Here is a 21231-nt window from a genome sequence, read left to right as displayed (position 1 = left end):
TCTACCCCTCTGGAAGGCTTCATTGTACTTACTGAACCATCTGATGCACTGGCTCCAACCTTGTCTCCTGCCGCATTCCAACAAACTTCAAAAATCCCACCTGTTCCCCTATAGCTGTGAACTAGAGCACCTGTCTAAAATAATGAGAAGCAGAATCGTAAAAATGATAAAGTATTATGTATGTTCAAATGCTGAGGTCAAAATATCATACGGCTTTATTTCCAGCAATCCAATGCAAGATTTAGCTTCAACTTCAAACACAAGTTCTGAAATACCAGAAATGTAATATGATAATCCTTTCACAAAATGGTAGCACTAGCCTGCTCTCAACAGATCATTCACTCACACACACACATACACACATGCCTGCTCTCAACAGATCATTTACACACACACACACACACACACACCTGCTCTCTGTTAACAGATCATTCACACACACACACAGTTTACGGCTCAATTACTTTATTCCTTTGGTAATGGTAATCAAAATCATTCAGCTGCCATTCAATAATTAAAACTCAGTACAAAAATATATTCTCTTAGGAAACAAGTCATTAAACAGGTCAAAGGTAAGAGGTTCTGTATGAGAAACTGGAAAACATGCTTTTGGTGTTCTGTCCTGACAAACAAGGAAAGTATGTCTCAGCTTCATGGTGACCTACAAAATTCAAACTACAAGTATCAGAACTACCTAAAAACAACATGGCAGCAAGACACATATCTTGTAAACACTGTCTGACAGAGCCAGCCCTAAGTTAATCACTAAGCTGGGAGACCATTTTTCCTTGTTTTCCTGTTCAAAGTCAGTCTGGAAATACTGCAGAAACCACAGATGCATGGATACAGTTGACCATATTGGGAGAGCTCTACTGTTTTTTCCCTCTTATCTAAAATTTCTCACAATTTAAGAGATTAATGAAAAAGTATGAGTACAGCAGGCCTTAAATATATCTACAATTAATTAGGAGGGAAAGGAGTGGCATCAACAAAATCTAAAATAAGCTCACGTACAGAGTAAATCTATAGAGAGTCAACTGTGGGCTTTAAAAAAGAACCAGCACTTTCCTTCAACAGTACTTACCAATTTCTAAGCTTAACTTAGGCTATAATTGAACCCAAACAGCATGGTCAATAAGCAAGAGCTATCTACATTAAAACTGCCAAAGAATTCTTAGCATTTACTCAAATCTGTGATCAGACCAGACTATAAGAATTTATCTGTCAAATGATTAGGTAACATATCAACCAAGTAATGGGAAGGAAAAAAAAAAAAAAACCCACAAACTACACACATACATATATATCACATATGTATAAGACAAAAAAATAACAACTTTTTCCTGCACTGAAATCTCACAAGATGCATTTTATTATTTTCAAACTTGAAAAAAAAATGACATTTTGATACACAATAGTGAAACAACAAAACAGTATGGATAGCTGTTCAAATGTCTTTAAAAGTCTAACAGCATCTTCCCTTAGAATTCTACTGTTCTCTACCCAAATTTTATTTTAAATTAATTTACTCAAAATGGAGTAAATGAGTGACAGAAAATAATACAATAGGCAGATTATTATTAAGTCGTCTCTGCTATTCAGTCAAAACAAAGACTGGGACTTTTCTGGTAGTTCAATGGTTAGGACTCAGTACTTCCTTCCATTTCAGGGGGCAACAGGTTTGATCCCTGGTCAGGGAACTAAGATCCCGCCAAGCTGGGAAATAATTAAAATTAGAGAGCTCAGCAGGGTTGATGAAGTCAACAAAGTCAACATCAACATGCCAAAATCTGTAATGCTCCAAACATGAGTAACCATCAGTAAGTAAAATGAACACATGTTTTAAAAGATGCTACGCTGCTGCTAAGTCTCTTTAGTTGCGTCCAACTCTGTGCGACCCCATACACGGCAGCCCACCAGGCTCCCCCGTCCCTGGGATTCTCCAGGCAAGAACACTGGAGTGGGCTGCCATTTCCTTCTCCAATGCATGAAGGTGAAAAGTAAAAGAGAAGTCGCTCAGTCATGTCTGACTCTCAGTGACCCCATGGACTGCAGCCTACCAGGCTCCTCCGTCCATGGGATTTTCCAGGCAAGAATACCAGAGTGGGGTGCCATTGCCTTCTCCAAAAAGATGCTATACATAGTAACAATAAAATATGTAAGGCACCTCAGAATAAATTTTTAATAAAAGAAGATCTTTATGAAGAAATTACAAAGCTCTACTAAGGGGAGAAAGAGAGCCTTAATAGGGAGACTTCCAAAGTAACACTCATTAAAATTAAACCGATACTGCAGGGACAGGTAGAGTCACGTAACTGTTACTGAAGAGAACAGTATATGGCACGTAAAAACTAAAACACTGAAAAGACGAAAAAGAATGAAAGCAACAGAACTGTTTTCTCCATTTTTAAGAAAAGATCTCTGTAGCATTGTCTCTAGAAATGTAGTATATAGTTTTAAGTTTCTCTCTGATAAATTTTGTATTGAATCATAAAATCCTGTCCTTTAGTACATTTTTTTAACTGCTCATATATACCCTCTTCAAAGATAATTCTTTTAGAAAATAAAGAAATTACATCATTTATCTAAATAAATGCATCTTAAATTCTCATACTTTATGTCTGTAAAACTGTTGAAAAAATAAAGAATTTAAATTTATTTCTAAATTTTGGTCAATATTATGAAAATCTCACTTCAGATGGTTTTGATCTTTACTAAGCTATAAAAAATGCCACCAAAAAATACTCACTTAAAAACTAAGAACTGAATGAATAACACAAAAGGAATGACAATCAAAATTGGGGAAAAAAAATTTGTTTAGGCAAGCACTTCTTACTCATATAAAGATATGTGACTCTTCAAATAGCCCAGACATACCTGTGTGTTCCAGATGTGCACACACTTGTCAAAAGAACCACTCGCCAGATACCTGCCATCAGGACTGAAAGCTACACTGTACACAGGCTCTTGGTGTTTTGTCAAAGTATGGATGCAAATTCCTCGGTCTACATCCCATAATCTAACAGTAGAATCAAAGGATGCACTGACAAAGGAGGAAAAAAAAAAAAGATTTTATAAGTAATGAAATTCCCAGCCCCACCCCCAAACTACAATGACCGTCTTTCCTTATAGCTAGCCACAAATTCCTTATGAGAAGTAGACTGTGCTGTTAGGAAGAAAGTGCTCTGGAAACAAAGCTAAAAGGAGAAGAGGCAGCTTCCATTAAGGGCATCTCCACATCTGTAAATTGGAAAACATAAATAAGCTAATTTACTGTATTTCTTTATTCTTTAAATAACTCCTTTATATTGATTCGCGAAACACTACTTTGAATATACACTTATTATTTATTTTGATGCTGAAAAAACTTTATTGCGTCATGCCTCAGTTACATAGGTTTTAATCAATATTTGATATTATCAGTAAATATTTGACATCTCCATAAACAAAATCCATTATGAGCTGAAATAATAAAATGTCTAAATGTTCCCATTTAAAAAATACTCCTTGCAGGACACATTCCCAATTTACTGAATTTTCCTAATTTTCTGCCATAATGTAAGAATTTTCTTTTTGTAAAAGACTCATAAAGGAAAAGCAAAACAGAAATGTTACCTTGCTAACATAAGGTTGGCATTTGGATTGCTTGTCCCTGGCCCTGTTGGACTCCATTTGATAGTATAAATTTCTTTATTATGTGCTTGCAAATCATGGACACAGTTGTCTTGTTTCATACTCCATATCTAAACAAAAAGGAAAAGTGTGTGTAAATTAGCTTTCCATACAAAGGATATGTTTATAATATGAGCTAGCCAGTCCAAAATATGTGGCATAACCATAACAATAATTACAGAGATCAAGAGAATATATGCAAAGAAATTAAAATGTAGTAGAATATATTTAATATTTGTTTTTTTAAAATGACAAATTAGCTTCAAGTCCATTCTAATAATCAGTATTGTGAGGCTTAATAAATTGTAGTTCTAAGATTATTTTTGAAAGCTTCAGATGGTACAAATATAAACATTCAGTAATTTCCTTGGTAATGATACTATAATATTTAAGGCATTCGTTTTTATGCTATCCTTTAAAAATAAAGATATACATTATAAGTTCCTCTTAGAATTCAGAATTAGGAACTATATGGCAATGGGGAAGGGAAAGTAGGTAAGGAATATACAGATAATACAGTATGATTCATGCTGACACCAAAGGATAGGCAATAAAAGCATGAAAAAAAAAGGCAAGAGGGACTACATACAATTAAAACGTTTCTGCACAGCAAAGAAAACAATCAATAAAGTAAGAAGGCAACAACCTATGGAATGAGAGAAAATACTGCAACCCATATATCCAATAACTTTCAAAATATGTAAGGAAATCCTACAACTCAAAAGCAAAATACTAATTTTAAAATGGACAAAGGACTTGACATTCCTTCCAAATCGACATACAAATGGCCAACAGGTTATATGAAGAGATGCTCAATGGCACGGATAATCAGGGAAAAGCAAATCAAAACTACAATGAGATATCACTTCACAACTGTTAGATGGCTACCATAAATTTAAAAAATTTTGTCAAGAATATAGAGAACTTGGAACCCTTATAAACTGCTGATAAATGAATACAAAATGGTGCAGCCATGATGAAAACCAGTATGGAGGTTCTCCCTCAAATTTTAGCAACTATCCCCATTTGAACCAGCAATTCCACATCTGGCTATATATATAAAACATATAAAATGAAACCAGGCTCTTGAGGTGGTATCTGTACTCCCATGTTCACTGCAGCATTCTTCAGAAAAGCCAAAATATGGAAACAGCCTAAGAGTCCAACAATGGGTGAATGGGAAAAGAAGAAGATGCGCGTGCACACAGTGGAGCACATTCAGACTGAACATATAAGGAAATCCTGCAGTATTCAACAAGACAACATGGATATATTTTAAAAACAAACATTGCATGATTCCATTTACATGAAGTATCTAAGAATCAAACTCATAAAAGCAAAAAAAAAAGAAAAAAGAATGGCGGGGATAAACAGTAAGGTCCTATAGTATATAGCACAGAAATCATACTCAATATCCTATAATAAACAATAATGGAAAAGAAGAAAAAAAGAATGGTGGTTGTAAGGAGTTGTGGTGGAGGTGGGCTGCTATTCAAAAAGTATAAAATTTCAACCCTAGAGGCGATCTGCCATACAACACTGTGTTTAGATAACAATACTGTATAGTACAATTTAAAATTTGTTAAAAAGTAGATCTCATCTGTTCTCACCATAATAAGATTTAGAAATTTTAAATGATCCATATAGAAAAAAACCATTAAAAAAGCAATAATTAAAGTTAAAATGGTAAGCAGAAAACACACTTTTCTCAAGTTGAAAACATGTTTATTATGCAATACAGATTAAAAACTCGTACTGTTTTTGAGCAAAAGTTAAGAGAAACCTGTATCAACAGTATTTCTGACAAAATCACTCAATAAAGACAAGACGGAAAATCTTGCCCAAAACAAACATACACCAAACACAAGTGCCAACAAAGAAACAAAAATCAGCTGGGATTTCACACTTCTGCAATGAAACTGAGATAACAAAACAGTATCATAATGTTTTGTATTCTGCTAAGTCGCTTCAGTTGTGTCTGACTCTGTGCAACCCCACAGATGGCAGCCCACCAGGTTCCCCCATCCCTGGGATTCTCCAGGCAAAACACTGGAGTGGGTTGCCATTTCCTTCTCCAATGCATGGAAGTGAAAGATGAAAGTGAAGTCGCTCAGTCGTGTCCGACTCTTAGCGACCCCATGGACTGAAGCCTACCAGGCTCCTCTGCCCATGGGATTTTCCAGGCAAGAGTACTGGAGTGGGGTGCCATTGCCTTCTCCGGTTTTGTATCCTAGGTATACATAACTCCATGTAAATACGTGCAAAAGATAAGTTTCCAAAACGTATTTCATGCCAGCTTTCAATAGCACTGATACTACTGACCATTCTCTTCAATACCTCCCTTGAAATATTCTTCTCTACACATACATACTATTTCCACTGAAGTCATTCCTGCTAGGTTTTCTCTTGGAACCTGATTCTTCTTAAAGCAGGTAAATGTTACAGAGTTTAAGACTTTTAAAGCTTTCTTCTTCTTTTACTTAATATCTTTTACCTACACAATTTTGTCCACGCCCATGGCTTTGAATGACCATCCATCTATTGAGGATTCCCGAATGATTACGTCAAACTTTGAGTTCTTCTCTGAGCCTCAGACCAGCCTGGCACTTCCACTTGCATGACTCAAAGGCACTATCCAAGCTAAGCATAATCTTCTCATTCATCTGCTATTCCTTCTTCTCAAAGTATGGCTTCACTAGACATTATCCATCCTTATAGCTTCTGCTTTAAAATTCTATGACCTTTTATTATTCTTAGAATAACAACAACAAAACTCTCTAACACTTTCTAATTCAAACATATCTCTTGAACTGCAAATCAGTAGCTGAGAGTAGCCACTGGCCTTCTTTCACTTCCTTGTATGTACCACACTCTGCTCCCAAAGAAGTTTTCTGCTCTTTATTCATTTTATAAGCATAATGTATGTGCATGCAAGGGTGCCAGGTGGCACAGTGGTAAATAATCTGCCTGCCCATGCAGGAGATGCAGAGATGCGGGTTCAATCCCTGGAGTAGGCAATGGTAACTCACTCCAGTATTCTTGCCTGGAAAATTCCACAGAGGAGGCTGGTGGGCTATGGTCCTCACACATGACTGAGTGAGCAGGTGTGTGCACATGCATGCACGCACACACTTACAAAGTAATCTCACAAATACAAGTGTGAAGAAAAGCATTTTTATCAGCAATGCTTACAAAGGAGTCCAGACTTGAGAAAACCTAACTAAAAACATAGCTGGTATTTAAGGAAAAAAACCCCACCAGGTTACCAAGGTTACATTTAATCTGTTCATGGGAACAGGTAAAGCAGTTTTCCTTCATGATTATCCTATCTATAAAGGTTATCACGTTTGTAGGCAGTGGCATTGTAAAGTCAAAGGTAAATTATTTTTAGTAGAGCTAATTTGATGAAGTATACAGCTCAAGCTTCATTAATTTTGAAGATTATTATATTTTTCTTTATCTCAAAAAGCTTTTCTCACCCCTTAATTCTGGTATGTGATATACACAGGGGCTAGGTGTTAGCTTTTGCTTTTAGTTATAAAACAAGAAAAATGTAAAGTCATATTGAGATGTGAATTCTGACATGTCAACTATGCTCATTCACCGATTAAGCTATATATCCACTACACATCAGTTTCCGAGCAAAGGTGATATATATCCACGCCACAGCAAAAATCCAATTAATACACTGCTCAGAATATCAGTCAAATCCATGAATCCTACAAAGATCTTCATTAATTACCTGTGAGTCAGATCTTTACATGAGCAAATAACCTTTCATTGTACCAATATATGACTCATTACTAGCAAAGGCAATTTATAATAGCACAAATCTTAGTATCATAATTCCCAACTACAAGAGACACATTCTGAGAATGGCCAGAGCAGCCACACTGTATAACTCCTCAGCCCCCTTCCTCCCTCCTATCTGAATTACCTTCAAGGTCATGTCATCAGAACAGGATGCCAGGAGATTGCCAGTTGGGTCCCATTTGATAGCATTTACTTCATTCTAAAAATAACAGTAAACATTCACATTTTCGTTTCATAGACTTGGTTGTTCTTTGGGTATTAAACACATACTTCAAAACCACTGAAACATTACTTAGTCATCATAATTGCTTTAAAGGAGGGAGAAAAAAGTTTCTCACCGTGTGTCCCTGGAATGTTTTAATAGGTCTGTCTTGTCCTAATTTACAGACATGAATGCACATATCTGTACTACAAGAAGCAAAAGTGTTGTTGCTCTGCCAGTCAACATCCAAAGCTGGTGCTGCAAAGGAAAAAAGGCCAGGTTTGTATTCATTCCACACGTACTGAAATCTAGGTGCTTTAGTTTTAAAACATTGCTGGACATTAAGAACTTAAACAATTTGCTTTATTCTTTTTATATTAATAGAATTTTCAAGATTATGGTACTTAAATATCGCAAATATTAATACATTTCAGTTTGGTTGTCTCTATGTGAGACACAGCCTAATAGAAAGTATACTGGCCTGGTAACCAGGAGATGAGGGTTCCTGAGAGTTTGCTCTGTAAATTACTAGCACTGGACTCTTGGTACCTCATTTCTAAAAGAATAAAATTAAATGTGATGCTACATTTCCTTTTGTTTCTAAAATTCTGTGAGTGTTCAATGGATAAGAAGCCTTGTTTTGCTATTCCCTAACTAATGGGCCCTTATAAGCAAGTCAGCTCTCACGCTATTTCTCTCTGCTAAAAAATGGGGATAAAAACCTTTACACTTAGTACTCAAGGATATTGTGAACATCAAGTTAGATAATGTGTATGAACGTACTTTGTAAATTACAAGTGAGACAAATGTTACACTAAGTAAGTACCATTTCCACTATCTACTTAACCGATAAATGGGAGTATTACATGATTGGCAAATACATTTTGCTTCTAACTGATTCTTGTCAAATATATCTTAAATTCTACATCACTGAATTTAAAACCTCAGAAGTTCAAAAGCTGGCTGGCATTTAATACTTTAGCTCGGATATGATTAAAGATTCTTTCCTTTCTCATTTTCCCCTGTTGCAAAGTGCAAAGCTTCTCTATAATTAGCAATGCAGATTAAGGTAATGATAGCAAGTAACTGGGTTAAGCAACAGAAGCATACCAAACACTGCATTTAGAGCAGGCAGTAGGTGGTTGGGGGAAAAGGTGAGAATCAAAAATGAAGCTTGCTTGGCAAGACAAGGAAAATCCCGATATATAACAAACACTTCAGAGCCCTGCATGAATTAGGTTGACCCTAGACCTTTGTCACCAGAACTGTTCCCTTCCTTGGCTCCTTTCCTCTTTCCCATCCTGCTTCTGGGAGAATCCAACTAAGTCAGTGAATAAAAACACTGGCCCACTTTGATCAGCACCATGTCTGGTATGCTGTTGTTCATGTGCACCACAACCTCTTAGAGCAATGTAGACAACCGTTCCTCTGTGAGCTTATCTTCAGCCCACTCCTCACCTCGCTCTGCCCTGCCCTTCTTTGCCACCAAGACATGACATATTGCAGGTCCCCATGCCTGCAGTACCCTAGATGGGCTCATTAAGTGAAAGAAACTGTCAGAAGTCCAAGGTCAGGAAAAAGAGGGCAGACAGGCAACTCTGTGGTCCTCTCTCTTTAAGACTGGGTCTTTGGCAGTGACTCTGATTGCTCCACGGTGCCTGCTCTCGCCAGGCAGCCTATTCTCTAAAGACACCATTTCCACTGGGTAGTTGGATCCTATCATTTTCTCTACAGTCTTAGGTTTACTGTAGTTGTTAAACTCTGAGTTACCTCCTACTTCTCTATTCTTCACTCTTGTAAGACTTCTGCTAGAGTTTCCTTATATTATGTTCCCTTTTTTGAATTACCTGCTTTAGATTTTGTCTTTGTGATTTGGAATTGGAATCAGTAACTACACCTTCATTTTGACATTAAATATTATTAAGATACAATTTTGAAAAATAATTTTAACAAAATGCTTATATGATAATTTATTATAGTGTTAAGAAGTGGGGGAAAGCACTTCCCTGGTGGCACAGTAGATAAGGGTTTGCCTGCCAATGCAGGGGACACGAGTTCGATCCCTGGTTTGGGCAAATTTCACAGGCTGCGGTGCAACCAGGCCCTTGTACCACAACTACTGAGCCTGTGCTCTGCAAAGAAGAGAAGCCACTGCAATGAGAAGTGCACACACCACAACGAGGAGTGGCTCCTATTCGCTGTGACCAGAGAACGCCTGTGTGTAGCAACGAAGACCCAGTGCAACCCCCCCACAAAAAATAATTGTGTGTGTGTGTGTGTGTATGGGGGTGTGTGTGTGCCAAAAATATAAATAATTTAAAGAACAATTAAAAGTTATATAATAAAACGCTATGAAGAAGGCCAAGTATCTGTTGTGCTCCACCAGGGTATCAATCTGATAGTGCATCATCTGAAAATGTTAGATAGGTGGCTGAGAAAATCAGAAACAGTAGTTAAACAAATACACTATTAGGTCCAAACCAAAACAAAAACTAAGTGTATAACCAGGTAAAGATAACTGAAGGAAGCTGGAGAATGCTAAGACATGAGTTGTATGATTAATGTTCTGTGATATGCTTGGCTCATAAGATACAATGATTATAGACTGGTGTGATCTAAGAACCCATACCTCCTTACTCTATATTTTATTCCTAAAATTTAAAAATAACTCTAGGTAATATAAGTCCTTCAGGATAGAGACACATCTTTAACATAAAATATATTTTTATGTAGGTAATATGTGAGAGGTATATTTACTATTATTGGTTTCATTTTTCATATGATGAAAAAGGCTAAGAAAAGTTATTGGCCGAGGGTACACAATCTTCTAAATTCCTGGAGCTGGAATTCCCTGGTGGTCCAGTGGTTAGCACTCTGCTCTTTCACTGCAGGGGGCATGAGTCTGATCCTTGGTTGAGGAACAAGGATCCTGCAAGTTGCAAGGTGCAGCAAAAAAAGAAAAAAGCCCTGGAACTAAGATTCAATCTCTGTGTCCTCCAATTCTGATTTATTTTTTGTTAACCCATGTATCTTTCATAATCCAGAAAGGTAATAAATAAACCTATGAGGGAAGGGGAAAAGGCATTTAATATTCATTTGCCTTTTTAAAAAAACAGCTTCACTGAGATATAATTCATGTATCATACATTTCATCCATTTAAAGTGTGCAATTCAATGGCTTTTAGCATATTACATTAGTTTTAAAATATTGTGGTCATACATAACAAGAAATTTGTCATTTAATTAAGTGTACAATTCAGCTGTATCAATTACATTCACAATATTGTACAATCATCACCACTATTTTCAAAAGTTCTGCATCACCCCAAACAGAAATTCTGTAACCATTAAGCAACAACTCTCCATTTCGCCCTCCTCCCAGCCTCTGTAATCTTGAATCTTTACTTTTAAAGTTATGTCTGATTTACTTCACTTAGCATAAGGTATTCAAGTTCTCTGGTGTTGCAGCATGTATCAGAAATCCATTTTTTTTAATGGCTGAATAGTAATCCATGTATATAGAGACCTCATTCTGTTCATCCACTCATCTGCTCATGGACAGTGTGTTGTTCTCACCCTTTGGCTACTGTGAACAATGCTATAAATACTGCTATGAATTCATTCAAGTTCCTGCCTTCAATTCAATTACCTAGGAGGAGAACTGCTGGGTCATATGGTAATTCTATGTTTAGCTTTTTGAGGAACTGTCATTTCTTTTCCACAAATGTACCATTTTACATACCTACTAACAAAGTATAAGGATTCTAATTTCTCCACATCATTATGAACACTGTTATTTTTTACAGCTATCCTAATGAATATGAAATGGTTAATTCATCTATAATCATGATTTATGCTTTATGTAAGAGTATATGGATGAAAATACAGTATAGGAATTAGAATATGGTAATTTTAAAAGCATGGTAGACTTCTATTTCTGGTCAAGATGGGGTAACAGGAAACAAATTAACCTCCTGCCCAAAATAGCCAAACACTTACAAAATGTATGAAGTAACAGTACAAGATTCTGGGTTAGTGCTAGCGTTAGGTGCTCAGTTGTGTCCGACTATTTGAGATTCCACAGACCACAGCCTGCCAGGCTCCTCTATCCATGGAATTCTCCAGACAAGAAGACTAGAGTGGGTGACCATTGCCTTTTCCAGAGCATCTTCCTAACCCAGGGATCAAACCTGGGTCTCCTGCATTGCAAAAGGATTTTTTTACCATCTGAGCCACCAGGGAAGACTCTGGGTACGAGACAACAAAGGACAGTGGTTCTTCAGAGAAGGAAATCAACCAACAATGTGACTTTAACTGCTCATATATGATTTGGAAAAATGTCCAGATCTTGGCCCATGGAAGAGGAATTTCCCTAAGGAAGAGTTAATGAAATTCCTGAGGGGAAGAGATAAAGCTCAGAATCTAGAGAGCCACAGGCAGCTAGAATTCATAGCACAAGAAAGGAGAGAGCTAGGCAGACAGAATTCTAAAGACCTGCAGTGGGCCCAACTCACAGTTAGCTATACTAATCAGCATAAGTACTAGCTGAGCCTTGGGAAAGAAGAACTGAAAAGGATTAGAAGAAAGAAGACTGGAAACATGCAGCAGGCTAGAAAACCTTTTGATTCAGGGAACATTGGTTTGAGTACATCTAGGTTCTTGCCTCAGTATCAGGAAATAATTAGCTCTACACTGAGCACTGTTTCCCAGACATTTAACAAGTTTCATAAGCGTGACTCAAAGGATCAGACCATTTCCAGGTAATTTAACAATGTGCCAGAACAAAGTTCACAAATAACTAGAAGAAAAGGAGTGTAAACCTGAAAAACAGCATAGAAATTACCCCACTTCTCAGGTGGCGCTAGTGGTAAAGAATCCACCTGCTACTGCAGGAGACATAAAAGAGATGTGGGTTCAAAACGGCAACCCATTCCAGTACCCTTGCCCTTTCGAAGCCTGGTGAGCTTTACAGTCCATGGGGTCAGAGAGTTGGACATGACTGAGCACACCCGAAAAAAATACTGGATAAAAAATGAAGAGTATTTAGGGAAATCAAGCAGACTAATAAACACACTCAAAACTTCAAGTTAAAAATAATGTGGGGAGGAAGTAGAATATTCTTTAAAAATAATGGTGAAAAATTTTTTTCACTTGAAGGAAACTATGTATGAAGACATCCAAGAAGCTTCAAGGTCAAGAAACAAGGAAAACTGAACTAAGGCACAACATATTCAAATTGTACAAAATCATTTATAAGCAGAAAAATCTTAAAAGCAGCCAGATAAAACAAGACAAATTACTACAGAGCAATACGGATGAAAACTGGAATAAGTTCAAGTGTAAATAAGACAACACAGCAATATTTTTTTGAAGTACTACAAGAGAAATATCCTGTCAACCCCAGAACTCTATACTCAACAACAACAAAATCTTTCAATGATGAAAGTGAAATACAGACTTGTTCATATATATAGAAAGAATTCATCAGCATTAGATTTGCACTATAAGGAATGTTAAAGCCATCTGGGCAGAAAATAAATGAAACTAGATGAATTAGATGTGTATGCATCTACACAAAGAAACGAACAGCTGGAAATGAACTATGAGTAAAAATTATTATTATTTAATCTCTTTAAAATATCACTTGAAAGTATATAGTGCTAAATTAAAGATGTGTACTATAAATCCTGATGCAACCACCATAATAAAAGATTTATAGTTAATAACCCACCAAAGGAAGAAAACTGTAATCATAAAAATATTCATATAATCCAAATGAAAGTGGAAAAACAGGAAAAGAAGAGATAAATAGACATTTGATTAATTTAAATGCAATCATATCAATAATCACATTAAATGTAAAGAGCCTAAAAATTACCATTAAAAGGCAGCGGTTGATATTCAGTAAACAAGCAATAAACAATGCCTATATAAATTACACTTCAAATGTAAAAGTATGGAGGTATATATACCATGCCAACACTAACCAAAAGAAACTTGAAGGGCTACATTAACATCAGATTATGTAGATTGCAGAACATGGAAAAAAAAAAAGAAAAAGAGGATCATTAACAAAATGATTAATGGATCAATTCAACATGAGGATGCAACATTCCTAAATGTTAATGTCCTTATTAGCACTGTTTCAAAATATATAAAGCAAAAATTGACGGAAGAAATTAGAAACTGTGTTTTCCAATTATTACTGATGATTTCAATACCCTTCTCTCAGTAACAGGTGGTATAAGTAGACAGAACAACTAGTTAGGGCTATAAAAGATTTGAACAGCCTTATGAAACAACTTGACCCTCATGACATTTGTAGGAACAATGGAATTATATTAGAAAGCGGGCTTCGCTGGCAGCCCAGTGGTTAAGAATCCACCTTACAATGTAGGGGTCACTGGGTTTGTTCGATTCCTGGCCCGTGAAGATCCCACATACTGCAGGGTAAAAAGCTCATGTGCCACAACTAGGAAAAGCCTGTGCTCTGGAGCCTGCAAGCCTCAAATACTGAAGCCTGTACGCCACAGAGCTCGCATTCTGCGACAAGAAGCCCAGACCCCGTAACTAGAATACCCCCCAATCTCCACAACTAGAAAAAGCCTGCACACAGCAACGAAGACCTAGTGCAGTCAAAAATAAAATGAGTATTTTTATTAAAAATTAGAAAGCAATGCTACAAAGACCTCAAAAAACTTTCCAATTATTCACAAATTAATATGCCGAATCAAAATTACTTCAGAAAGTATTCTGAACTGAATGAAATCACAATATCTGAAAAATTCTGAGATGTCACTAAGTAGTAGTTAGAGGTAAATTTATAGCACTGAATGTCAGATCCCCATTAGAAAAGTAGAAAGGTTTCAAATCAGTGACCTCAACTTCTATATCAAGCAAAAGAAAAAGATACGTCACCAAAGAAGACATACAGATGATAAATTAACACGTGACAAGATACTCAACATCATTAATCATTAGGAACTACAAATAAAACCACAGTGAGACACCACTACACACTCATTACAGGGGATACAATTAAAAAGACTGATCATATACCAAGTGCTGGCAAGGATATGGAGGGCCTGGACACACCACCCCCCTCAATAAAGCCATTTAAAAAATAAAAAAAAATGGCAGGAAAGAATATCACAGGTAAAATGGCTTTTTATCTGTAAAATGACTTCTACATCATCTATCCCTGGGTTGCAGCCAAGACTAAATGGGATTGTGTATAAAGAGCATTACCTCCAACACAAAGGTGGCACACATTATAAAGCAACTCATAACAATGCCACACCCACTTATTTCAATTTTCCATCACTCCTAGGATGTAGGAAAAATCTTTAGGCAGAATGGTCAGAGGACTAAGAGAATTCTATCTGGTTGAAGACTCGAAGCAAAGGCGGAAAGGGATTAAAACAGGTAAACAGATACTGATGTGTAAATAAATATTTATTAATGTGGTAGGCTTTAATCAGGTTGAATTGTTTAACACAAACTTGCAAAATTATACCACTCAGATACTACTGAAAAATCATTTTGTGCCTTATTTGACTTATTGAATCACACTAAAGAAATACAAAAAAGCAAAATGCCAAAAGCTTTGCATTTCAATTTTAAAGGTAACACTGTGCCACTGACTATAAAAAGGATACTACCAAAGCCTTGAAAACAACCAGAATTACTTAACTCAGCCTCCAATTTAAAACTCTTTCCAACCACAACACAATCTTGCATGATGCAATTAAATCAGGCAGTACTAAAACTACTGTTCTAAACATTATTAGGGATCTTGTTCCAGTTTAACATTAGTTTCTGTTCTCAGAATCCCCCCTGAAAGCAGAAACAAAGTTCTAGGATGCACAAGAGTGTTGGTACTAAAATCAAGGTGTCTCTACACATCAGGATATAAGCCCTGGTAGACAGCTATATATCATGGAGAAAGCAGCACACTATTTTGGAGATCAGATTTATCTGATTTAAGTATCAAATTATTTCCTAAAAGAAAATATATGAAGCGCCAAAGTTCCAGCAGTATCGGGAAAGCCTTATAATTTTTATTTTAGGTAAGCAAGAGGACTGTTTTAGATACATAAATTAAAATAAAACATGACAATACCTAAATCTGTAGGAGTTTATGCAGTATTTTAATATATATGTATTAGTCTTACGCACTTACTCAAACGGTATTATTTTTATCCCTCGTTTACAGATAGAGAAAATACGGCTCAGAAAGGTTCAATGACTCTCAGTCTTGAAGCTTGTTAAGTGGAGTGGGATTCACAAGCACACCTAGACATCCTGGATCAAAAAAATCTATGTTCTTCTCATTAAATATTACCAACTCTAATGGCACCAGGTTGAAAATGCTTTTTTATGGTACATTTCACAGAAAACATTTGATGATCCTCTGATGATTAATTATCTGAAAGCCACTGAACATCAACTCCTCAGAGGACTAGGAACAAAGCTTACATTTGATAGTTCAAGATTTTAGATGAATTATATGCTATTAAAATTTTAATTAGGAAAACAGAAGAAAGTTCTAACAGTTCTCATGTAAACTGTGAAGATTTACCTGAATGAAAAGGAAATTGTTGCTTGGCTTCACCAGTATGTGCATCCCAAATAATTGTAGTCTAAGATAGAAAAGAAAAATATATTGCTAAGAAAAGTTTATCATATATACATAAATTAAATGCCTCATCATATTAAAGCAATATGAAATGTCAGAGTGCATTTAACATTTTAGTACAATGAGGCTATATTCCACTGGGAGCAGGGAAAGGATGTTTAAATTAAACTGTTAAGCAGTTTAATTCTACCCTGGTGACTTTTCATCAGTCAGCTTACTTCAAATAACAATTACTGGTTGTCTACAAAGTACCAAACACTATATTAGATTAAGAAACTCCATTGTAGTAGTGTATTTAATGTCAGATTTTTATTGCTATGTAGTAGCTTGAGGAGGCAAACTTTTGGTTAATATCATAATCAGCTAATTCTCAATATTAAGATTTTTAAAGCTCACATTTATAAAGGCAGCTTTAATTCTGACAATAATTAAAACAATGTTTTTTATATTACATCAAAGTATAACATACACATCTGAATGGATATATTCACAATTTGACTAATACCCTCCCAACACTAATTTTATAACTTTGGAGTCATTAAGTATTGTAGATTGGCAGTAACTACTAAGAAGGCTTTCCCCTCCCATTCCTGGCCACCTTCACATTCTTCCTTTTTGCCTACTTCCCTTTTTGACAATACACTGGTAACTATGGGCATGTACTTTCCTGTATTAGAAAATAATCTTTTCTGTGATGTGTGGTAAAGGAACTAACTTTAAGAAAATGAAGGAGAAATAACAAACGATTTCAACCTACCCAAGTTTACCAGCCATGTTAGGTGAAAGCTGGAAAGACCCTGCATTTCTTGCATTTTCAATTAAACATTAGGAGTTCAGCTAACAGACTGACTCTAAGATTTCCCATGAAATCACTCCAGAGCCATACTCACTGATGCGATTAACTAAAAGCTACAGAAAAGAGATGCAGAGTATTGGATATATGACTTCACTACGGCTCAAATTCCAAAACAATGAAGAGCAGCCACACAGATAAGAATAAAGGGCACCTGCACAGATTTAAGAATGAGCTGACAGAAAATCTAAGAAAGCGTTTCTATTCTTAACATAAATTCACATGTGAATTTCCCAAATATGAATGTTTTATTATTTATGTGATTAGCAGAGGAGAATATTACTCTCAAGTATACTCTTTAACAAATTAACTTTTATAGAAGCTAATTACCTTGTCTACTCCAGCACTTAGGATGAAATTTCCTTTCTTATTCCATTTTAATGCAAATATGGGGCCTTTATGCTGCCCCAAAGTGCTAGCAAGGTTACCTAAAATTCAAAAGGAAAAACATTAAAATTACTTTAAGCTTTATAAATTGGATCAACAGTAAAAACAAGTGGGAAAAAAAATGCTTTATTTACCATCTTTAGTCCATATTCTGGCAAACCCATCATAAGAACCAGTTGCTAGAAGTGTACCTTCACTCTGTTGGAGAAACACATTTCTTTCAATTATATAACCCAAAAAGGGTATTTAAATTTTATTAGAATATATTATGTTTAATCCCAAGTACAGCAGGTCTGTGACATTCTCTGCTTCAAGACCTTCAGCTTTGCCTATTTGTAAGTGTGAGAAAAGGCCTCCAGAACACCCTTCATGCTGTGAAGCTAGTATTTCGGCAGCATTCAGTCAGGGTGCAGGCCTCACACCCCAGTCCTGGAAGGGCAGTAACTGCTTGGGAGCAAGATTATCACCGCTCTTACAGGGGCTGAGGTCTACTTACTGTACTCTCACAAAGGCCTAGGACTAAAGGCGGGGGTCAGGTGGGGGATTAGAAAGGACATCAAAATCTTAATCTTATGATTTAATAAAGGTATTCAATAAAAATCAAAATCTTCCAAAATGTTTCATTAAGGTTAGAAGTTCTCATATTGTCCTCCCTCTAAATCTTTTACTGTCTAAACTGTGTGTTCCAAATAATATTGTTTCAGATGATCAGATTCTTAAATATCACTACATTAAACATTTCTTTCGTTAATTTTTTCCTGTACCAATAAAAATAGCAACGCACACATAAAAACAAGAGTTAGAAAAGAGTGTAGGCTGACTTTATAGCTAACGAAGTGAGTACAACTGTCCAGAACTACTCTACTCTGAGGAGGAATCCTTAAGGTCCAACGGCAGGACTTGCTAAGATCCAACTTATTCTGTGGAAATCCAAGTTTCAGAGTACATTACACAGACTATTGCTGAGATGAGTAAACATTACAGGAAAGACAGAATGAAATCCTGCCTTGCTGATGCTTTTTTTGGCAAGAGAAATGAAAATAAGATCACCTTTTCAGACCTCTCCAGTCATCTAGCTGTACAGTTAAGTGACAAATGCTGGTTACAGGCGATGCAGATTCAGTTCTGCTAGGATTTGGAAATCCCCTATAGTTCTAAGGAAGAAGGAGCAATGTTGAAGCTAACAGCACAAGTTTATTTCCAAACTGCACAATGCAAAGTTTCCTTTAAACTAATGGTTTTAGACCATGGACCATTAGTAAAGTAGGAGAATAATAAGGAGCAGCTATCTCACAGGCTTCTGCTTTAGCCATGGAAATGAGCCATTAAACAACAATAACATTTTCTCTTTCTAGGGGAAGACTTAAGTTCATAGCAAATAATAAATCTTCCAAAAGTCTATACTTTTAAAAGCTTTAACTTGCAGTTCAGAAACACCGAATTCAACAAATCATTTGTTAACCATCCTTTTCAGTGTAAACGTTAATTAACATGGTCTCTGAGCCAAACAGCCTAAGAAGGGTATAAGGCCTTTGGCCTATCATATAGTAAGGTCCCATTTTAAGAACGGAATTCTTAGTTCTGACCCTACAATCAAATAACACTGTTGAGAATTCTCAACTTTATAGGTGGGAAAGGGTAAATACATTGTTGGAAATTTAGAAAAGAACACTAATAAGCCTTACTATGAGTTCTGGAAGAATTTCATGGAAACTAAGAACTTCAGATAGTGTAATCACTTTGAAAGACAGATCTTATTTCTTGGAAAGAGATTTAGAAGATACTTTGAAAAGCCCCACAAAATGTTGTTAAAACAGAGGCCAGAGAAGGAAAGGATGTCCACTTGCTAAGGAAAGGACAGCTGACCTCTAAAATTCTTTATAACACTGACACAGTCTAAGAAGTTACTAGAACCAGAGTTGGGGGAGTGGGAGGGTATTAAAAAAATGAACGTAAAGTTACAAGGAAGAAAAAAGACAACATGGAATAAAGGAAAAGATACAGAAACTTTTAAAATGCTAATTTTCTGCAAATTACTTGTGGGAATGGTAGCAAAGAAAGCTGTTAATTATATATTTGAAACTGAAAGGATGAAGCTTTATCAATAGTGAAATCAAATTTTCTAGTAAGTAAAAGTAATCAAAGATATTGAATCATATATAGAATAAGAGAATTCTCAAGAGTCCTACAGCTAGAGTAAAGCTTGTAATCTAGACTAATGGTTCCTAAAAAGAGCTGGCAATGAAGTTTTCATCAATTAACAGCAAAATGAGAGAAACAAGACTATGTTTCTATTACATAGATTTCTCTTGTACCCCTAACAAAGGACTTAGTAGTTAAGAACTTAATTAATACTGGAATTAGGTAGCCTTTCCCTTCTCCAGGGCATCTTCCTGACCCAGGAATCGAACTGGGGTCTCCTGCATTTCAGGCTTTACCAACTGAGCTATCAGGGAAGCCCACTGAGAACTTAGTACGTGTCTATTATTGGTTTTCATTTACTATTTGATTTATGTAAAACCATTAATACACTCCTACTTTATATGTGATGAGAATGAAGTACAGAGTGATGGACCACCAGTTATGCAAAGATTCTATATCTAGATAAACTGAGAGGCTGGAAGATGAACCTTGCCCTGACTGTCTTTGCTTTTAACACATTTTGGGTTAGGGACTCCTAGTCTGCTGTTCTTACTAGTGAAATTCAAAAATACCTGAACAAACAGACATGCCCTGCCACTAGTCTGAGGCTCAGGGAAGTTAAGCGTGTTACTAACTACATCCACCATGAACAGCACTGCGACACTCACATTCCAATCTAGTGATGTCACATCCTTGTTGCTTGGGACGTCTTGCCCTCCTTCTCGTATACAATGTCTAAGAACTAACTGCGTGGAGCCGCTCGTGCTGTTTTCACTAAGGTTCCATATTCTTGCTGTTGAGTCTCCAGACCTATAAGGTATACAACATATTTTAAATTTTCATGATATTCTCAAGCATTACAGAAATCAAGGCAACAGATTTACATCCTACTATTAATGAGGCAAACACAAATCAGACTATCAGGCATTTCCATTTCCAGTATTTTTCTCAGTCTCCATTTTGGGGATGCCGAAATCACTCCTGAGGGAGTAATTTAAAAACTCTAACATTACTTCATGAAGAAATAAAGATTTACAGGGCAAAATGACCACAAACAAGCAACAACAAAAACCGGAAGCAATGTATTTGTAGAACACCCAATATTTCAGTAAGATACTTTTAGAAAACCATTTTAATTTCACTTTGAGAAACATACCCTGATGCCAAGAGATCACTAACGGGGTTCCAGGCACAGATGAAAACTTCAGATTCGTGGCCCCGTAACACAACTGCTTTATTAGGAGGGATTTCAACATCCCCATCCACTTCCATCATATCAGTATGATTATCTGCATCATGAGAAATAGATGGAAAATTCCAGTTAGGTAATAATATCACAGCATATTGGAGGAAAAAAGGAATTCTTAACCAGCAGACAGAGTGTAACTTTCTTATTCCACTATGTCAGGTAATGTTGAAAATGACTATACAGAATTTATCACATGAAAAATAAATTCCAACCTTTAGTTAAACATGAATATAATTTTTTAAAAAGAGATGTGCACCTAAGTTTGTGTTCAGAGA

At 36.1% G+C, this 21231-nt stretch overlaps 1 protein-coding gene across 2 annotated transcripts in view; it reads right to left on the bottom strand.

Annotated features, from left to right (window-relative positions):
• Window positions 1-21231, bottom strand: part of TBL1XR1 (transducin beta like 1 X-linked receptor 1) — a 176795-nt gene that overhangs the window by 5762 nt on the left and 149802 nt on the right. For both annotated transcript variants that reach the window (XM_018047615.1, XM_018047609.1), the window contains 10 exons: window positions 20864-20996; window positions 20376-20517; window positions 17700-17763; window positions 17509-17606; window positions 16269-16329; window positions 7824-7945; window positions 7610-7684; window positions 3616-3743; window positions 2878-3043; window positions 33-134 (listed from right to left, as the gene is read on the bottom strand). In XM_018047615.1, the coding sequence (XP_017903104.1) occupies window positions 33-134; window positions 2878-3043; window positions 3616-3743; window positions 7610-7684; window positions 7824-7945; window positions 16269-16329; window positions 17509-17606; window positions 17700-17763; window positions 20376-20517; window positions 20864-20996 (1091 nt within the window). The remainder of the gene's footprint in view (window positions 1-32; window positions 135-2877; window positions 3044-3615; window positions 3744-7609; window positions 7685-7823; window positions 7946-16268; window positions 16330-17508; window positions 17607-17699; window positions 17764-20375; window positions 20518-20863; window positions 20997-21231) is intronic.

This window comes from Capra hircus, chromosome 1, assembly GCF_001704415.2.
Source record: "Capra hircus breed San Clemente chromosome 1, ASM170441v1, whole genome shotgun sequence".
NCBI lineage: Eukaryota > Metazoa > Chordata > Mammalia > Artiodactyla > Bovidae > Capra > Capra hircus.
Note: the sequence above shows the minus strand (reverse complement) of the source record. Positions and strands in the feature narration are given on the sequence as shown.